The 20,294-nt window shown below is 32.3% G+C and overlaps 1 protein-coding gene across 7 annotated transcripts in view; it reads right to left on the bottom strand.

The window, feature by feature from the left end:
- Positions 1-5,705: 5,705 nt before the first annotated feature.
- dgki (diacylglycerol kinase, iota) overlaps positions 5,706-20,294 on the bottom strand; it is a 118,223-nt gene continuing 103,634 nt past the window's right edge. For all 7 annotated transcript variants that reach the window (XM_059325480.1, XM_059325484.1, XM_059325485.1 and 4 more), the window contains 8 exons: positions 19,587-19,627; positions 18,682-18,806; positions 17,190-17,215; positions 15,841-15,878; positions 14,587-14,707; positions 12,475-12,511; positions 12,069-12,168; positions 5,706-9,584 (listed from right to left, as the gene is read on the bottom strand). In XM_059325480.1, the coding sequence (XP_059181463.1) occupies positions 9,471-9,584; positions 12,069-12,168; positions 12,475-12,511; positions 14,587-14,707; positions 15,841-15,878; positions 17,190-17,215; positions 18,682-18,806; positions 19,587-19,627 (602 nt within the window). In that variant the 3' untranslated portion in view covers positions 5,706-9,470. The remainder of the gene's footprint in view (positions 9,585-12,068; positions 12,169-12,474; positions 12,512-14,586; positions 14,708-15,840; positions 15,879-17,189; positions 17,216-18,681; positions 18,807-19,586; positions 19,628-20,294) is intronic.

The raw sequence follows: 20,294 nt of genomic DNA, 5'->3' as shown, positions 1-20,294 counted from the left end.
AAAAGAAACTTCCAGAAACAATCTGTTGGTTTACAGAAAGCAAAACCTACTTTTGTTTTGAATTATTTTTCAGCACCTAATATAACCCTTTCACGAGAGAAAAGGAGAACTGTGACAATTACACTAAAGAAAGAGGAAGTTTACATTTAACTTTTAAAACTTAAAAAACTTGCACTTGTTTTTACGACAGATTTTAAAAGATAACGCCTCATATTTCCAAGAAGTGATGCATTTCTGTTCCTGGAGTCCCACCATGCTGCAGGGTGTGACTCCTGACAGCAAAAATGTGCAACGCAGCAGAAATTACATCCTGACTCAACAGCCGCAGGCAGTACAGTCATGTTGCACATTTACTTACCTTACACACCTCAGGGTCAAGTTTAATTTGCTTCGTCTTCCAAATGAGTATTTTTTTCCCTGTCAATCATCTAGTAAAGTGGTTCCCTTAAAGGTTTGTAGGATTAATTTTAGGAGTCACCAGATAATTTAACAAACATTGTTTTTTAACACTTAACTTGACTTTTTCCTCTCATTTTTTTCTGGCAAATTACTGAACAATTAAACTCCTCAGAAGTCTAAAAGTTATTTAAATGAAACTAGAAAATGGGGGGAAAACTGGTGAAATGTAGTTTAAATGACATTGCTTATTTTTAAACACAATTTTTTTAAAAAGGTTGTTAATCACTGGTTCACAAACACCACTTGTTAAAAATGATTTAAAAAATACGAAACAAGATAAAATAATAATAATAATAATAATGAAAATATGCTAAAATATGAGACAAAATGTGAAAATAATGGGACGCAAATTAAAAAATAATAATACAAAAACAAATAATGAGTCAAAAGTTAAAAAAAAAAGTCAAAATGATATGATAAAAGAAAAATGTGATAGTTTTGGTAGACAGATGTGTTAATTTGCTTTGCCTTGCCTACTCACTTGCCTGTCTTATTTTTAGTTAATTTATTTTCAGATTTTGTATTTTATTTTATTTTTTATTTTATTTTAGTTATTTATTTATTTACTATTATTGTATTTTTTTATGACCTCCATCCTGTCTGTTTTATTTGGTGTTCGTTTGTATGTTGTAATAATGAAAATATAATAAAAACTTTGAATTATATAAAAAAAAAAGTTTAAAAAAAAGAAGTCATTATACTATTAGAGCTAACTAACATTTATTTTGATTTATTTTAGTGGCAGAAGTTAGCTTTAATACAGCTCTTTAACATGTATTTTAATCTAAATACTGAAATCATTCAACTGATTCATTCTTAACTGTTTGGCTAACTTAAGACTTGTTTTTTTTTGCATTTTTAAAGTTTCGAGCCGCACCCTTTCTGCCTCTTTGAGGGCACTTGAGGTCACATGGTTGGCAGATGGACTAAAAAAAAAGTTGAGTTTCAGAAAAAGGGAACTACCAAAAAAACAAGAAGAAAAAAAAGCTTTTTCTGGAGATTTACATCATGTTATGAAATGTTGCATCAGAGCTCAATAATTAACTTTTTATCAGTTTTTCAAAAGTTTTTTATCAGTTTTTTTTAAGTCAACATGGACGAGAACATGGAACAAATTTGATCATGTACACGTCGGTCTGCAGGGGAATATTGTGCAATATGATCCGCTGATTGTACCTCATGATCAGATTATTTTAGCTGAACAAAAGTTTGTAAAACGATATCAGAGATCTCTTTAAGGAAATTCCCAGCAATGACTCACTGAGCTGAGAATTTGACTTCACGGCCTTCTGAGGAATCTCTCAGTCTGCTGTTGTTTTCAGGCTGTTATGTTGATATTATAGGCGACAGGTTTTTTTCCATTTCCTGTTTACATTAATCCTCTGGTTAGTTTGGGGCTATTCTGTTGGTTTTTGACTCATTTTCATTCTGTCTGTATATAAACCACTTAAAAATAGTTTCCCATGCCATGTTGGTATCATTGTTTTCAGCACAACCTCACCTATATGACCTAATTATTATTTTTCATTTTGACTTACTGGATGAGTATTTTCAACACAAAAACATTATAAAAAACACACAAAACACAAAAATTAAGAAAACACAAAAAACACAAAATTTACACATAAAAACACAAAAAAAACCCTAAAAATTACAAAACACACACAAAAACACACAAAAAAAACACACACAGGTAACACACAAAAAAACATTAACATTATTGTGTCCTTTTTTGGTCATTGTGTGTCTTTTAGTCATTTTGTGTCTACTGTGTTCTTTTTGGTCATTTTACCTTATCATTCTGTGTCTTTTTTGGTCATTTTGTGTCTTTTTTTGGTCATTTTGTGTTGTTTTTTTTTTGTATTTTTGTGTCTTTTTTAGTCATTTTGTGTCTTTTTTTGGTCATTGTGTGGTTTTTTTAGTCCTTTAGTCCAACATAAAATGTGATTTTGAATGTTTTTTTTACTTTCAAAACACTATCATGCTCAATAGATAGAATAAATGTTGTTTTTGACTCATTTTCATTCTGTCTGTATATAAACCACTTAAAATTGTTTACCATTCCATGTTGGTAACATTGTTTTCAGCACAACCTCACCTATATGACCTGATTATTATTTTTCAACACAAAAAGCCACACAAAAATTGGCAAAAAACCCCACATAAAAACAAAAAAAAAAACACACAAAAACATTACAAAAAACACACAAAACACAAAAATTAAGAAAACACAAAAAACACAAAATATACACATAAAAAACCACACAAAAACAAAAAATTACAAAAAACACACACAGAAAACACACAAAAAAAATTAAACACAAAATATATTTTTTAAAATGCATTAATTAAATTAAAGCAAAATTTGAAAATTCTCTGCAAAAAAAGTTAAATGTTACATTTGGTCGAGGTACCTTTTACCTTTGTTGAAAAAGAGTTGATGCATTAAATTGGACATGGAAACTTGTGGAAAAGCCAAAACCTCAGAGTTCAGCTGACCGCGGCTCCATGCTGCCTCGTTTTTACCTCGTGATGTCATGAAGAAGTCGTGCTCTGGCGGTTTTGTGGACTCCAGAGGGTTAACCACACTTTATAAAACTGGTCTTGTGTAATATAAAAAAAAAATTTGAGACACTGAATGTTAGGTCTTCATTAAATGTAAGCCATGATCATTATAATTAGAAGAAATTAAATACATTAAGACATGAAATGTTTCATTCTGTGTGTAATGGATCTATATAATGTGTTCTTTCTGCTTTATGAATTTAATTATTGACATAAATAAACTTTCTATGATATTCTAATTTATTGAGATGCACCTGTAGACACTTTTTGTTTCTTTCTATTCTTGGTCGGAGAATCTGTAGTAAAACCAAATTTCACTAATCTACTAGAAAAATCTGCTAGAAAAATATCGATCAACCAAGATACACTGTATCTGTCAGACTTGAGTCCAGTTTTGGTTGATAGTTATATATATTTTTAATATATCACTATGCTTGTTGGAGAGCTGATTGTTGTGACATGTTGTTATTGTGGTTTGGAGTCTGTGAACAGCTGTGGTGCAAGAGATTAATGTGGCTTTACACAGAATTCAGAGAGTATCAATTTCCTGCACAGGAGGCACAAACAGCAGCAGTTTCACTGGAAGCAGAGTGAGTAGAAACTGGAGTTGCAACAACTGGAGTTGCAGCAACTCTTCTCTGTTATTTGTTCTCAATAAAGAAACAGAGAAGCTCGGATTAAAACACTGAGTGTGACTTCATTTTCTGGTCAATACGTTTAGGGAAAAACAATAGTTAATTGAGTGGTGGAGAAGGTTTAAATAAGCATATTATGCTTGGTCCTACTCCTTTCCGGACATGTTGCGTTCACATTATAGCTTTTGTTTTGACTATTGCTATTTTTGTTTTGATTATTCTCATTGGATTTGTTTGTTTTTCAGTTTACTTTGTTGTGTTACTCGCACATGTTCGGAAAAAAAGCTAAACTAAGCTAACTAAACTAAGCTAAACTAAGCTAAGCTAACTAAACTAAGCTAAGCTAAGCTAAGCTAAGCTAAGCTAAACTAACTAAACTAAACTAACCGGTATAATATATAATAATAATAATATATGTAATATTTATAATAATAATGTTCTGAATGTTCTGAAATATTGTTTAGAAAGGTGCTGGATAGTAAGATTAATGTTTAATCCTAATCTTAATTTTTTTTCTTTGTTGTTGTTTTTATTCTGTTTTGTCTTGTTGTTCTAATTATTGTACAGTGTCCTCAAGTGTTAGAAAGGTGCTTAAAAATGAAATGTATTATTATTATTATTATTATTAATAATAATAAATTATGTATTCTGTATATTTACAATACAGAGTTTTAGGTCACAAAATCATTAAATAAACTAGTAAAGATAATATCTAAATATTCAAAAAACCTTCAAAAAGCTTGATACATTTTGGAAAAAATGTAATTTTTCTTTTCTTTTTTTTCAATTTTCTGGTGGTAAATGACAGACAAATGATGGATTAATAATATAATGATCCGACTGCTAATGGGGCTGCTTTATAATTATTATGAATAATTTATTATTCATATTTATTTAATTATTTTCCTTATTCATTCATACTATGTGTTAATTATACTGTTGTAATGCAATTTTTATGACACGTTTCTTGTTCCACCTTGTAAAACACGATAAAAAGTTGTTGCAAATAATAAATAAATATTGTAGCTGCACACTTCGTGGCATCTTTACTTCTGAATGTTGAAAGTTTTCATCGAAAGTGTCGATTTCCAGTTAAGACGAATGTTTTTTGGGGCCTCAGAAAGAGGAAACACAGTTTTAGTCACCGATTTCACCACAAATCATTCAAACAGGAAATAACGTCAGAGGCAAAACTACAGCATCACATCTTCTTTTAACAAATTAATAAAATAAAACAACAAACTTCAAGTAATCCCATCATCATCGTCATCATCATCATCATCATCATCACCAGCAGCAGCAGCAGAAAAATAAGAAGAAATACAAAAGCAAAAGAAAAAAACCACATGTCCAACCGAAGAGGAAACTCAGGTGGAAATCATTTAAAACTATAATAATTTAATAGTTTAAACAACAATAATAATAATAATGCCATCTTTTATGCCATTACCAGAAAATAATCCCAAGGAAGGAGGTAAGAAGAATGCCATGCATAAACCAAACGCTGATGAGAGACACGAGTTAATACAAAGTTTCTCCTCGATAGAAGGAGTGATAAGAAGCGTGTGTGCATGTCGCTCAGAGCTTTCCATCAGTCGGACACTTCGCTTCACTTCACCGTTTCATTTACACTTTTACACTTTCTGCCTGTTTTACCGCCTGCAGACACTCAGAAGGTCTCAGTGTTGGACGTGGATAAGTGTAGCCATCGTAGAAGTCGTGGGTCAGAGACATTTGTGGGAAAAAGCTAAATATTTTGACGAGAAAATCAAATATAAGAGGCCTAAAAATGGATTTAATTGAGGAAAGTGAGGCAGAATATGTCACCAATCATAAACAAAAAGCTGTAGCAACAGACTGTTGTGTGACTTTTAGATTAAAATATTTAATTAAATTAATTGTTCTACTTTTTATACATCATTTAATACTTATACATACATTTTTAAAAAAATGTAAAAAATGGCTTTTGTTTGGCTGGAAAGTGTCTAATAAAAATTTATTTTTCATATGAAAAATAAAAAATATATCCTTTTTTTTGCCAGACCGTATTTTATTTTGGAGGGTAATTTATGACTGTAAATAACCAAGACGAGCTAACTGATTAAGTGAGGCAGAATATCTCACCAACCATAAACAAAAAGCTGTAGCACAGACTGTTGTGTGACTTTTAGATTAAAATCATTTTTTGAAATTAATTGTTCTGCTTTTTATATAATTTACTTAAACAGTTAATATAGTCATACCAAGGCAAAAAAAAAAAAAAAAGTAAAAATGGCTTTTGTTTGGCTGGAAAGTGTCTAATAAAAATGTATTTTTGATATGAAAAATTAAAAAAAAATTATACTTTTTTTTGCCAGACCGTATTTTATTTTGGAGGGTAATTTATGATTGTAAATAACCAAGACGAGCTAATTGATTAAGTGAGAAAATTTGTAAATAAATGCCATGTCAGGAAAGGTTTATTCTCACTCTGATGAACACCAACATGGTCATTAAAATAAAAAGGTTTACGGCTACAACGAACAATCATATTGATATGTTTAAAGAACTTATGTCCAACCAACAGTCTAAATAAATCCACATAGAAAACAAAAAAAGCAGAAAATCTATCCAGAAGCTGATAACTGTCAATTTTCAATTCTTAATTAGTGATTATTTTTATTTGTATTTGTTTTTACAAGCTGAGAACGATGTTTGATGGCAGATTTGTGTGTCCAGAGAACTGCTGCAACAACAGCGATATGAACCCAAAATAAAATGATTTTTCTGTGAATTAATATTTAATAAATGGATAAAGAGTAAGCCGAAATAACGACATCATGATGCAGATGTGTAAAAAGTTTAAATTAATGCTTTGTCAGGTCTGTCTGCAAAATGGCAAGCAAAGAATGTTTAAAATGCTCATTTTTTAAATGGAGTTTGGATCAATCAAGGCAGATTTATACAGGAAAATCTCTACATTGATAGTCTATTAAGAATTTCTTGCTAGAGTCATTTTTTTCTTGTGTGAATATGCAAATTCAGCATATTCATTTTGCAATTAATGGATGTGATCAAGCCATGCAAAAAGTTAGAGTAAATGTATGCTTATATTTAAAAAGTGTCACTTTAAAATAAAATTTTTCTTCTTTTTTATAATATTTTTACCTCCTCTGTGCTCATGTTGTTTGGCCTTATTCTCATTTTAACCACTTTCTGGAATTTATTTTATCTTCTCAAGCACTTTGTAACATAAATAAAGGTTAATATAATGATTATTTAAACTTCTACGATGGCTACATGTGTTAAAATGGTTCAAATGTCCCCACAAATACTTTTGGAAAAGCAGTTCCCACTTTATATATCAATTTAGTTTACAACAGGTTATATCAAAAGAGACCTCACAGGGTTTGTTTTTAAAAGTTCAATCCATTGACATACATGCACACAAAAGAAAAACAAAAAACAAAACATGAAATTAAAAATAACAAGACAATCATATACCCAACCAGCACTGAAGTAAAATTGCACATTCAATACTCCTCGGTGCTAAATGGTCGACTATGTTCAAAACATTAATGTAATGTAAACGATTAATATAGAAATGCAAAAAGACGTCATCTATTCATATTGCATTGAATATGGCTCAGATTTTTCTTTTTTTTCTTTCTTCTTGGATAAATGCTGCACTCTCACACACACACACACACACACACACACACACACACACACACACACACACACAGACACACACACACACACACACACACACACAGTCTAGTCATGTTCGGCTGCACAGAGAGCAGATGAAGACTGTTTCCGTTGCAGCTGGACTGACTTCTCTTTTCTGGTTTGATATGGAATGAGGAATATCAACACACACACTCACACACACACGCATACACACACATACTGCATGTGAAAAGCCTCGTCAGGGTCAGGAGTACCAGATACACACTATGAAAAGTTAAAATGTTTGTTTCTGTGACGGCAGCGTTTGGAAACTTTGTTGAAAAGTTTGTGATATCCATTAAATCGCCTGTTTTTTAAACAGAGTTTGGTCTATAACCAGCAGGCTGCATTTACAGTTAAACTAATGTGTTGTTTCTTTTTGTATATATCTGATTTTTTAAAACCACATCTGGTAAAACATTCTGTGATTGAGGTTAAAGATAACTGGGAGAATTTAGTTTTTTCCAGATTTAGCTCCAAAAAATGTGGAATAAAATGGAGGTTCCCATTGATTTTTTTAGCTTGTGACACTTTAAAACATATTTAAATCATTATTTACTGGGAGAAGTTGGAGCGAAAAGCGATTTTTTTTCACGTCCTGCATCACAAAGTTTTGTGTTCCCACTGCGTGTAGCTATTCATTTTATTTATTAATTTATTTATTTTTAAGTAGTCAGTAATTGACTAAAACTGAACAGTTATGATGTGTATTTTGCTGTTTATTTTATTTGTATTTATACTTTATTTTCTCATTTATCAATTTTTTTAATAAATAAGCTAAATAATAAACTAAAAATGTGTTTTTTTCATTTTTAAAAATGTCTTAAAAGCCTCCTTGTGCAGAGTGGAATTATTTATAATTAATTACATATTTATTAAAAGTTTTTAAGTGTTTTATTCTGTTTAATATCTCAAAGTTTTGCTCGCTGCCTGGAATGGTTTATTGGTGTTTTTTGGTATTTTTTACATGAAGTCTTGAAGTAATTTGTAGCTCTGGTTTTAAGGTGAGACACAAAAAATAAATAATAAAAATAAAAATAATAATAATAATAAAATTAATTACCTAATAGAGAATACCATGAAACATCCCCAGTTTGTTACTTATATATTAAAATAATTCAAAATATAAGTTAAAATATGCAAATGAGGCATTACCTAATAACTTTTGGTAAATTTAGGAGATATTTACACATACAAATAGACAAAATAAACCCTTAAATTAGTATTTTGGATGTTTTCTTTGCAATAGTTTACAAGAAGACATGTTATGGAAGTAAAATAGCTCAAAATCTCAAAATAGTCTTGTATAAAAGACAGTGTTTTTGCTTGAAGTGTCTCGCCTTTAAAAATAAACTTTTCCTTTCTTCTGTCTGTATTTAAACTAACGTGAGACAGTTGAAATGATATTTTTTTCACCTTTATAATGTTATCAAAGCCCTCCGTTGACCCAGTAAAGTGGCTGAATGGAACATGAAGATAATTTGGTCTGAAAGCAGATTGAAGTGAAAACAAACGTCTGTGATCGACTCGTCGCTGAAACAGATAGGACACTACGTCAGAGTAATGTCTTTGGCACACAGTTTTTATGGGGGTAAACATTTATAAAACTTAAGTATTTATGTCATTTTGATTATTTTCAGAAGAAAAGAAAGCGTTTAAATGTTTGATCAACACATGAACTCATCCTGTAAATATGAATCGTGACCAAAAAAAAAAAAAGGAACATTTCCGCGAGTTCCTAAACGACACGCTGAACTCACGACGGCTGCTCAAAGTGCACTTGCATCCTGAACCGATAAAAGTCCTACGATCAATCACTCAGTCAATCAATCAATCAGCACAACCAATAAATAGAATATGAATAAATAAATACAAATAAATAGTTGACCATTAGAATCTCCTCTAGTGCTGCTGGGAGCCGGAGCTCCTCCGCTTCGTCTCGTCTGCAGAGACAAACACACTCCTCCTTTCTTTTCTTTTCTTTTTTTACACTTTTCTCTCTCGAGATTCGTCTCCACTACGAGTGTGTGCAGAGTCCAGGGAGACCGAGTGTGTGTGTGTGTGTGTGTGTGTGTGTGTGTGTGTGAGTGTGTGTGAGCCTCAGACAGCCGTCTCCAAGTCTTCGTGGGTGGCAGAAGAAGACGTGTGCTGCTGGGAGTTGAGGAAGGTGGAGAGCTCCGTGTCTCCCTCCGCCTGGTCCGCTGCCGTCTTCCCCTGACGGACACAAACAAACCACCGTAAACACACATAAATAAACAACGATAAACACATTTTGATTTGGACGAGGTGTCGTCTCCATGAGGGTTATTATTGTCAACAGTCAGGAAAACCCTGCAGGTGATACACACTAGAGGTGGGAATCAGCGTATCGGCCCCACAAAACTATTTAATCCCCATACTTCAGTCATGATACGATATACAGTTGAAACCAGAAGTTTACAAACACTATATAAAAAGACACATATGCTTTTTTTCTCACTGTCTGACATGAAATCAGACAATCACTTTTCCTGTTTTAGGTCCGTTAGGATTACCAAAGTTATTTCTATTTGCTAAATGCCAGAATAATGAGAGAAGGATTTTTCTAGACAATTTTTTATTACTTTCTTCAAAGTCAGAAGTTTACATACAGTAACATTATTATGCCTTGAAACAATTTGGGAAAGCCCAGATGATGCTGGCATGTCTTTGGAAGCTTCTGATAGGTTCATTGACAACATTTGAGTTAATTCAAGAGAAATTTAATTTTAAGGCACACCTGAAACACACTGCTTCTTTGTGTAACATCATGGGAAAGTCAAAAGATATCAATCAAGATACCAGGAAATTTGATAACAAAAAAATCAAGATACCAGGAAGAGAATTGTTCATCCTTGGGTGCAATTTCCAGATGCCTGAAGGTGCCACATCATCTGGGCTTCCCCAAATTGTTTCAAGGCATTATACTGTTAGTGTATGTAAACTTCTGACTTTAAAGAAAGTAATAAAAAATTGTCTAGAAAAATCCTTCTCTCATTATTCTGGCATTTAGCAAATAGAAATGATTTTGGTAATCCTAACGGACCTAAAACAGGAAAAGTGATTCTCTGATTTCATGTCAGACAGTGAGAATAAAAGCATATGTGTCTTTTTATATAGTGTATGTAAACTTCTGGTTTCAACTGTATATATACAGTATGATAATAGTGTAACGAGAAAATTTCCTCTGGGGAAATTCTGAAAGGGCCACGGGGGCTACTGCCGGTGTGTGTACACTATGATGAGATTCTTCAGAGATTGTAGACAATTGTAAACAATTAATACTAGTAATGTTATAACACTACATAATATACAAGGAGCACACCTACAACAAGCATTCCTTTTCTAGTATTTATTTATACAGCAACCTATGCCCTTTAACCTCAAAATGTGTGTGTGTGTGTGTGTGTGTGTGTGTGTGTGTGTGTGTGTGTGTATGTGCGTGCTGTTTTCAACCAGCAGAACTTAAAGAACATCACTGATTCAAGTCAACAAGTCCAAAACAAGTCAATTACATTTTTTATATATAGCTTAAAGTAACAAATCACAACTCCTTTATCCTTTTCCCGTTCCAGATCTCTTTCTCTTTTCTTTTTTGTCACCATTTGATCACCAGAAACACTCAAGGAAAGCCCAAAAATCCTTTAAAGGAACGTGTTAGTTTCTGTTCACTTATTTTGTAAACTCTGTGGATTCCAGTCTAACATTTCAGTGTTTTAACACGGCGGTTAATAAGGGGTTCTGACTGCTGAAGAACCTTTAAGACAAATAAACATAATATGCTCTACAGCTGAAACTCCCTACAGGTCACTAAGGGACTTCCCCTGCACAGACACTCAGGGAAACATACGTCTGTAGATTATTTACTTGTTCTGCAGCGGCTCGCCTTGGTATGACTCAGCTTGATTTATGGGAGAAGTGTGTGTGTGTGTGTGTGCGTACAGGTTTAACCCTTTGACGCACAACATGGGTCAAAAATGACTCATTCATCCAGATTTGATTTAAAATGAAATGACCTAATACTATAATAATCGTAATTTGTTTCAAATAGTTACTTTACCCACTCACATATTTAACCCTGTGCATTAGAAGAGTAGTTATACAGGCTAATCCAGATAGTGTGAAAAGTAGTTATGAAGCTGAGGCTATCTCCCTTTCAACATTGTTAGCCAGAAAGCTAATTCTACAGTCTTGGAAATCTGAAAGGGCTCCTACATTTGAAATGTGGTTGAGAGAGCTGGGAAATTAATTACACTTGGAGAAAATCAGGTACATCATGTCTGTTAAAGAGGATATCTTTTTTTTTTTAATCTGGCAACCTTTTCTTGATTTAATGTCTAAATACTGAATTAGTGCTATTCTGTTGCTGTGCCATTCATGTTATACACATGTTTTGTTTGTCTCATGTCAAAAACTCTGTCAAAACCAACTATCTCTAATTTGTATATATTTTTCTTTTTTCTTTTTCTTTTTTTTCTTTTTTTAGTTATGAAAACAATACAAATAAATACACAAAAAAAGAAGAGTAGTGATACAAAAAAGGGTTTTTATTCAAAAAGTAAGAAATTAGGATGTATGACGATCAAAAACAAGTTGATTTAGGAGAAACCTGGAATACTGAATGATCAAATTCATTTATTGTAAATCGGGTCACAAGTGCTAAGTGTGACGTGTGTTTACCTGGAAGTTGGTCTTGTCGAGCGACGCCCCGGCCTCCACCAGCAGTCGACACACGGCGTGCTGCTTCTCTGAGGCTGCTTTGTGCAAGGCAGTGTCCCCTCTACACACACACACACACACACACAAACACACGCACACACAAACACAAACAGGTCCTGGTGGTCAGACCAGCTGTGAGAACAAATCTTCACACCACAAAACCACAGCCGTTATCTGAATTCTGAAGGTGAATAACAGAGACGTAAAACAGAAAGCAGACTGGCGGGGAAAGAAAAACCACACGGCAGATAAAGAAACTCTTCTCACACCATCAGCTCACATGATTTTTAACTATAATCTGATAATAAACATTATGTAAAAACAAAAACCACACAGAGAATCGTTTCGTGAGAAGAAGTCAACTTACTTCTCTCTGTCGGTCAAATCCAGAAGCACCTTCGAACCTGAGGAGGGAGGAACAGGAGAACTCTTACAAGACATAATAATAATAATAATAATAATAATAATATATAATATAAGAAAACATATAAAGAAAGAAATATTTTAAAGGAGTACGCTGCAAATTTATCTTTGTGCTCCTATAACAATGTCAAACTCACGACAGTTTAAAAAAAAGTATAAAAATGGATGCAGCAGAAACATTTTTTTGTAATTTTCTGGTGCCTACATAAGATAAGATAAGATAAGATAAGATAAGATAAGATAAGATAAGATAAGATAAGATAGAACTTTATTAATCATTGTTCCAGAATGCTCCAAGTTACAAAAACAATCACAATATAGGATAATATAAGAAAAACAACGAACAAAACAGGTACCAATAACAATATACAATATAAATATATAAGAATATGATGGACAAGTCCATTTCCAGTAGTTCAAGTCAAACAGCCCCAACCAGTATTGAGTCATATAGATGGACATACTTTTCAAGGCCAACATTTCCATATTAAACATACTTTTGTAATATTCAAATATTTTGAGACACTGAATTTTAGGTCTTCACTAAATGTAAGCCATAATCATTATAATTAGAAGAAATTAAATAAATTAAGACATGAAATGTTTCATTCTGTGTGTAATGGATCTATATAATGTGTTATTTCCACTTTTTGAATTGAATTACTGACATAAATAAACTTTTCTATGATATTCTAATCTATTGAGATGCACCTGTATATGCATCAAAGCCAGAAACAAGGGAGAAGGTTAATAACATGACATTAGTTAAGAGACAAATTTTTGTTTTGTCAACTTCTAAGTTGATTTAAATCAGTTTCATCAGTTGTGAAATCGTTGCAGATCGGGTCTGTGTGTGTATGTGTTGGTCTGGTTCCAGCTTTCAAATAATAAAGGGGCCTGGTTTGGTACATTTTCGGGTCTATACCCAACATTTTGCAAAAAATGCAATACTCTGTGTGATGTCCAGTGAGTTTAAAACATTTTTTGTAGCCATCTCCTGACTTATACATTTCAATGATCTTTTCTCTGAGTTACTAGGAGTGTTCTTTTGTCTTCATGGTACAATTGTAGCAGGAATAGTGATGAACCAGAGACTGGACCTCCCAGACACATGTTTTTTTATACTACGATCACTTGACACACATCAACTGTACTCAGGTAATCCCCATTTCAAGGTTATAATAGTTTTGGATTTTTCATTAGTTTTAGTTTTAATTTTGTTGTGAATTTTTCCGTTAGTTTTATTAGTTTTTAGAGTGAGTTTTCTAGTTTTAGTTTATTTTTTATTTTTTTGAAAATGCTTAGTTTTAGTTTAGTTTTTATTAGTTTTAGTGTTAGTTTTAGTTTTTTTGTAATGGGGTATTTGTTGGGTGCGTGATTCAAAGAGGTCACAATAAAGGTTTCCTTTATTTCCTTTGGTTTATCCATCTCAGCCCCAATAAGGTTATTAACTCTTACAGTTCTGGGTGTTTTGAATTTTGGTTCTAGTGTAGACATCCCAGTCTCAGTAAACATATTTATCATGTGTTGCATGTTCAAATAAATACACTGAGTTATGAATGAAAAAAGTTGACAAAAACGAAAACTAAGGACATTTTCACTATAATTTTAGTTAGTTTTGTAACCACAAAATACAGTTTTAGTTAGTTATCGTTTTTAAAAACTAGTTTTTATTTTTATTTCAGTTAAATGTTTTTTCAATTCTAGTTTTCGTTATTTCGTTAGTTTTCGTTAACTATAATAACCTTGCTCCATTTCACTAACTGTGACTCTGCTGCATCAACTAGCTGGAACTTTGTTGAACTAGTTCCATTACTTTAAAGGGTATGAATACTTATGCAATAATTTATTTTACATTATAGATTTTTAATTAATTTATACTATTTTGTAAAAATCTGTTTTCACTTTGATATTAAAGAGGGTTTTTTTGCAAATTCTTTTTTAAAAGGCCAAATTATATCGACCATGATTTCATGTGTAAAAGCAACAAAAGGGTGAAACATCCAAGGGGGATGAATACTTTAGCAAGCCACTGTATATGTAGCTGTTGTCTCACCCTGCTGCAGGATGAAGCTGACCAGCTCCGTGTGTCCGTTCTGAGCAGCTATATGTAACGCTGAACAGCCTCCAGAGTTTCTGACCAACAAGCTGACGCCTCGACGCACACACTCCGACAGCTGCAGACACACGGGAGGAGGAGAAGTGGATCAGTTTGGTTCATTTGGAGCTTCAGAGTGTATAAATGGACACAAATACACAGAAATGGCTGATGTGAAACTACCAAAATAAAGCAGTTCAGCATCTTTCGGTATAAAAGTAAAAGTGCAACTTAATAACAAGAAAATAGTGAAACATGAACATTTTTCAAAGTAGAACCGGTTTCACTTTCAGTTTCCAAAGTGGTGACAAAGTTCAAAACACGTTTTATATATTTAAAAAAAATTCTAAAGACAATTATTATTATTTTTAATAATATTCACTGGAAAAATCCCAAAGAATTATGTTTTAAAAAATGAATACAGGCTGTTTTTATGCTTGCAAAGTAAAATATAAGATAATGTAATGTGTGATACGATTTATGCTGAATCATTATTGTTTTTTTTTTTTAATCAGCTGGAAAAACTTGACATGTATCATTTAATTTTTTGATTTCATATTAGAGCTGTGCTATTTATTGACAGCTACATCTATTCTATCTATTTCTTTATTTTTTTATTTATATGTATATGTATATATACACACACACACATATATATACATACATATGAATAAAACTAAATAAATAAACACCAAAGCAACACTTGTCCTTAGCATCATAAAAAAGTATATACAGTACTGTGCTGTCTTAGTCTTAGTCGTGAAAAAAAATGCCTGGAATAATTTGATAAAAATAAATTATCAACATTTCTATTTTTTAAAGCGTTCTTATTTTACAGCATTTTTTCACACCTGCCCAAGACTTTGTGTTGTATATACGTATATATATGTAAATAAAAGTTATATATAAATAAATACATAAATACATATATATAAGACCATAGTGGATAAATAAATCACCTGCACATTTATTTTATTTTAAATTACTTTTTCGATATGAAATTTCTATTAAATATGCAAAATAAAGGAGCTGAACTAACTAAAAAAAAAATGTCATAAGGTCAGACAGACATAAAGGCGAGACTGTAAATTGTGTTTAGATTGCGCAGTAGCTGCAAACTGGTTGAACTGGTTTTAATAGAACATTCCACAACAGTCAGTGTGCGTGCGTGTGTGTGTGTGTGTGTGTGTGTGTGTGTGTGTGTGTTATTACCGTAGACAGGTCTCCTGTACTGGCAGCTTTCATCAGAACTGTAAACACACAGACAGACACTTATTGTTTGTCTGTAAACATCTTCCTCTTTCACTGTGACTCACTCTGAACAAAGTTCAGGGATTTTTTTTACTCAACCTGTTCAGGACATGGAGTTCATTGTTTAATATAAAAAGGAAGTGAGACAATGCAACTCAACAGGGAATTCTTTTATCCTGCACGCCGTTTTGCAGGGACTCTTTGCACCGTTTGGCTTTTCACTTTCATTTCAACAGATCTGCTTTCTTTGTGTTTTGTCAGCCAGGTTGAAGGTTGAGCTCATTTCCGTGTCACAGGACATTTTAATTGTCTCTGGAGCCATCAAACGTCTCTCAATAGCACATCTAAAAATATCTAATGACTAAAATGACCTAAAAGTAACTCAAACACCTGCAGTGGAAGTTTGTCAGAAGCATTTATAGATGAGGGTTTCATAAATGATTTAAAGGGAGTGAGAGGCACCAAAAAAGCTAAATATTTGATAAAATTCTTCATGTGCAAAGACTGAACACTACTGAAAAATAATGAGTCACTTTTCGTATTTTTAATGAGTATTTTGTGTGTGTTTTCTTACATTTTCTGGAGTTCAACTGAGGCAAATCTTACAAAAATAACAATAAAAAACAAACTTGACAGTCATTTTCTAACTGAATATAAAATGTTTCAATAAGAAGAACAAGAAGATATAAAGGGATTTTATTTTGTATTAATGTTTGGTTTTAATGTGAAAGTGAGGACTAATAATAATTAGTGTGGTGTTGTTTAGTGTTTGAAGTTTGTGCAAAACTGAAAGTGGACCAACATATAAAACATGTCTGGACATGTTGTTCAGGATGAGGAACAACAGGTTGATTCAAGCGGAGATTCCCAAGAATCACAGAGAGTTATTACTGACATGAGACCAGATGACCAGGCTGCACAAAAGTTCCTATAACTTTTCCAAAACAACTCTCAAGAGACCGCTGAAGGAAGTAATTATCATTATCACCACAGGCCTGAGAGCCAAACCTTTAGTTCTTGTCTTTGACTTTGCATGTCCAAATTCTTTGATTGGACATTATTAAGGACATAAATGCACAGAAATGCATGATTTGATGCTAAAAAAAATGAAGTTATTCAGCATCTTTCTGTGTAAAAATGCAGATTATTAAGAAGGAAATGGTGAAATATTATTGTTCTGAAAAGTAGAACAGGTTTTTTCTTTGTTTCCAAATTGAAATCAGAACTTAAATTACAGATCAAACCAGTTTTTAGACACTGTTTAGAAATATATACGTGTGTGTGTGTGTGTGTGTGTGTGTGTTTCCTACCTTGTTCCTCAGGTGTCAGGGGAACTCTGGAAAAAGAAAAGAGAAATTATTGAAGAAATTCAAATGTAATTGATATACAAGAAGTAGAAAAAGTGCAGCTAGTAGTGATTCTTTCTTATTTTTACTTTTGATTATTTGTTTGTGCAATAAAATCAGGAAACAAGGCTGAAGTTCCTCCTCTAACTCAACAAGTCATCAACAGTTACAGATTTCAAGCTGCAGTAATTAGTTGATTTACTGATTAGGCAATCAGCAGAACATTAATCTGCAACTTTCCGAATCAAAATTATTCTAGTCATATTTTTAAAGCAACAATGGATTCAGATTTTTGATATCAAACAAAATATTTTTGCCCTTTGTGCTGCTGGTCGAACAAAACAAGATGTATGAAGACGTCACACGAGCTCTTGGAAATTATTAGGGATGTAAATTTAAAGTTTCATCACAAAACAATATGATAAGAACTATTTGGATAAAGACGAAATATTTGCTGATATCAGAAAGTAAATAAAACATCACTATCATATTGGCACAAAAGCAACATAAATATGATGATGAGTGGTATCCCATAATATAACAAAACAAGATGCATTTAATTCATATATAATATTTAGTCAAAATGTACGCAAGAGCACATACACAACCGGTCAAAAGTTTTAGAACACCACAATTTTTCAATTCTTTATTGAAATTCAAGCAGTTCAAGTCCAATGAACAGCTTGAAAGGGTACAAAGGTAAGTGGTGAACTGCCAGAGGTAAATAAAAAAAGGTAAGGTTAACCAAAACTGAAAAAGAATGTACATTTCAGAATTATACAAAAAGGCCTTTTTCAGGGAACAAGAAATGGGTTTAAAACTTAAAGCAGTTCTGCAGCAATGGAGGTTGATCAAGCCCTGAAAGTTGCTAAGTTGCTACCAAATCCTACAGGTGTCCCAACTTTTCTTGATCACTTACAACCTACAAGTTGCTCCACATTTATGGGAACTTCTGCAACAGAGTTGGGAAGAACTTTCTGAAGAATATTTGATTTCCATTGTAGAAAGAATGCCACGAGTGTGTTCAGCTGTTCTATCTGTTAAGGTGCTACTTCGATGAGTCAACAGTTTAGAATACATTTTCCTTTCTAAACTGATTCTATGATTTATTTTTTAACTTCAATTGTTTATTTGTTACATGCATTTATTTCAGAGTACACTGAGACATTAAACTGCATCATTTTCAATAAAATTCTGGAAAAGTTGGAGTGTTCTAAAACTTTTGACCAGCAGTGTATAAATAACTTGAATAATAAATAAATAATAACATATATAACTTTTATTTTAATCATGAATTACTGCACATCTGTACTGCACAGTTACTTTCTTTGGGAGCAAAAATCTTCATAATTTATTCATTTTTATGTTGCTGCCATGTTCCCGTCGTCCCTCAACAGGACTGACTTGGTTAAATAGAAGTTAAAAATGTATAATAATATATAGATATGAGTGGTACCCAGCAGTGGGCTCCACCACCAGGTCAGGCATCCCCGTGGACGAGCTCTGGTTCACCAGCGGGCCCTCGTGGTCCAGGATGAACACCTCGTCCTGACAGATCTCCGTCACAAAGTGGAGGTGCTCCTGCAGACACACACACAACAGACGCATGTTAATATATACAATCATGGAAAAAATGATTACATCACTATTGTTCCACTGTATCTCAGTGACATGAATACAACTGAATGATGCCCAACTGCTACAGACATTTATATTTATTTATTCATGTTATGTATTTACTTTTTGCCTCCATACCCGCTGGATGTAAATGGTTAAATTGTATGTTTTTGTTTTTTGTTTACATACTGTATTCATATTATTAAAAGGGAATGGACAATGAACATTTGGAACAAGAAGCTATTGATACAAAACCTTTGGCTCTGTACAATTTTGATACTAACAACTGTTAAGCCATTTGTACTTGTCAACTGTTGTGAAATTTCCTAATAAAAAGATAATAATAAAAAAGAAATTATTCATCTTAATGCCTGGTACAACTAAAGGTACATTTGTTTTGACAAATATAATGAAAACAACAAAAATGGCTGATAAGAGTTTAATTTAAGAGCTGATATCTAGACATTCTCCATGGTTTTCTTGATAATAACAAAAATCATTTTCAAGAAAAACATGAAAATGTCTAGATATCAGCTTTTTAAATTAAACTCTTATCAGCTATTTTTGTTGTTATCGTTATATTTGTCCAAACAAATATACCAGGCATTAAAATGAACAAGAAATTGAAGAAATCAATGGTCTAATCATTTTTTACATGACTGTACATATGCGAGCAGGTAAACATTTATTTCAGTAGTTATTTCAACTGTTGGCGCAGCAAAATAAATGTTTGTTTGTGTTTACCTGAGCCTTGTCGATGCGATAGAAGCGATCAGCTGACGTGGCTGCAGAACAGAGACATGCATGTCAACAAAATAAAACATGTTCGGTCTATTATGTTGCTTAATTAATTAGCTTTATGCTAAAACACCTTTATGCAAACAAAATTACCTCTATTATGATCTGTTATGAATTATCTAATGTTGTTATTAAGTTTAACTTTCATCGTATTATTTTATTGGTCTCTTTCTTGGTTCAGCACTTTGTAAACATTCAAAATAATAAATAACTGAGGCACCTAAAACCACAAAATAAAATGTTTAATTCGGCACTTTTGTTAGGTGGAATGATAATAAATAAACAGTTGATATAGCAGAAAAATAAGGTTCTTTTTATTACTAAATAAATTTTAAAATAACCAAATACATTATTTTAAATCACAATAAATTCAGAACAGGATTCCAATGTATTTATGTTGTAATTATAACTAAATGTAATGTTCCTAGATCAACAAAAGTAATGTTTACAGCATCAAAGCCACTATAAAGGGTTAATTATGTTTCTTTGGAGTAAAAAAAATGCATATACTGTAGTACAAGTACAATAAATTAATGTTTTTTATATTTGGTTGTGTCAAAAAACAACATATTATTGAATTTATTTGGGGTTTTTTGTGTACAGTCTTAGTTTTTCTATCAGGTTAATTAATCTCTTTCATGCTATACAAAAAGG

This window comes from Centropristis striata, chromosome 22 (assembly GCF_030273125.1).
Source record: "Centropristis striata isolate RG_2023a ecotype Rhode Island chromosome 22, C.striata_1.0, whole genome shotgun sequence".
NCBI classification, from domain to species: domain Eukaryota; kingdom Metazoa; phylum Chordata; class Actinopteri; order Perciformes; family Serranidae; genus Centropristis; species Centropristis striata.
This window is presented reverse-complemented; position numbering and strand designations above follow the sequence as displayed.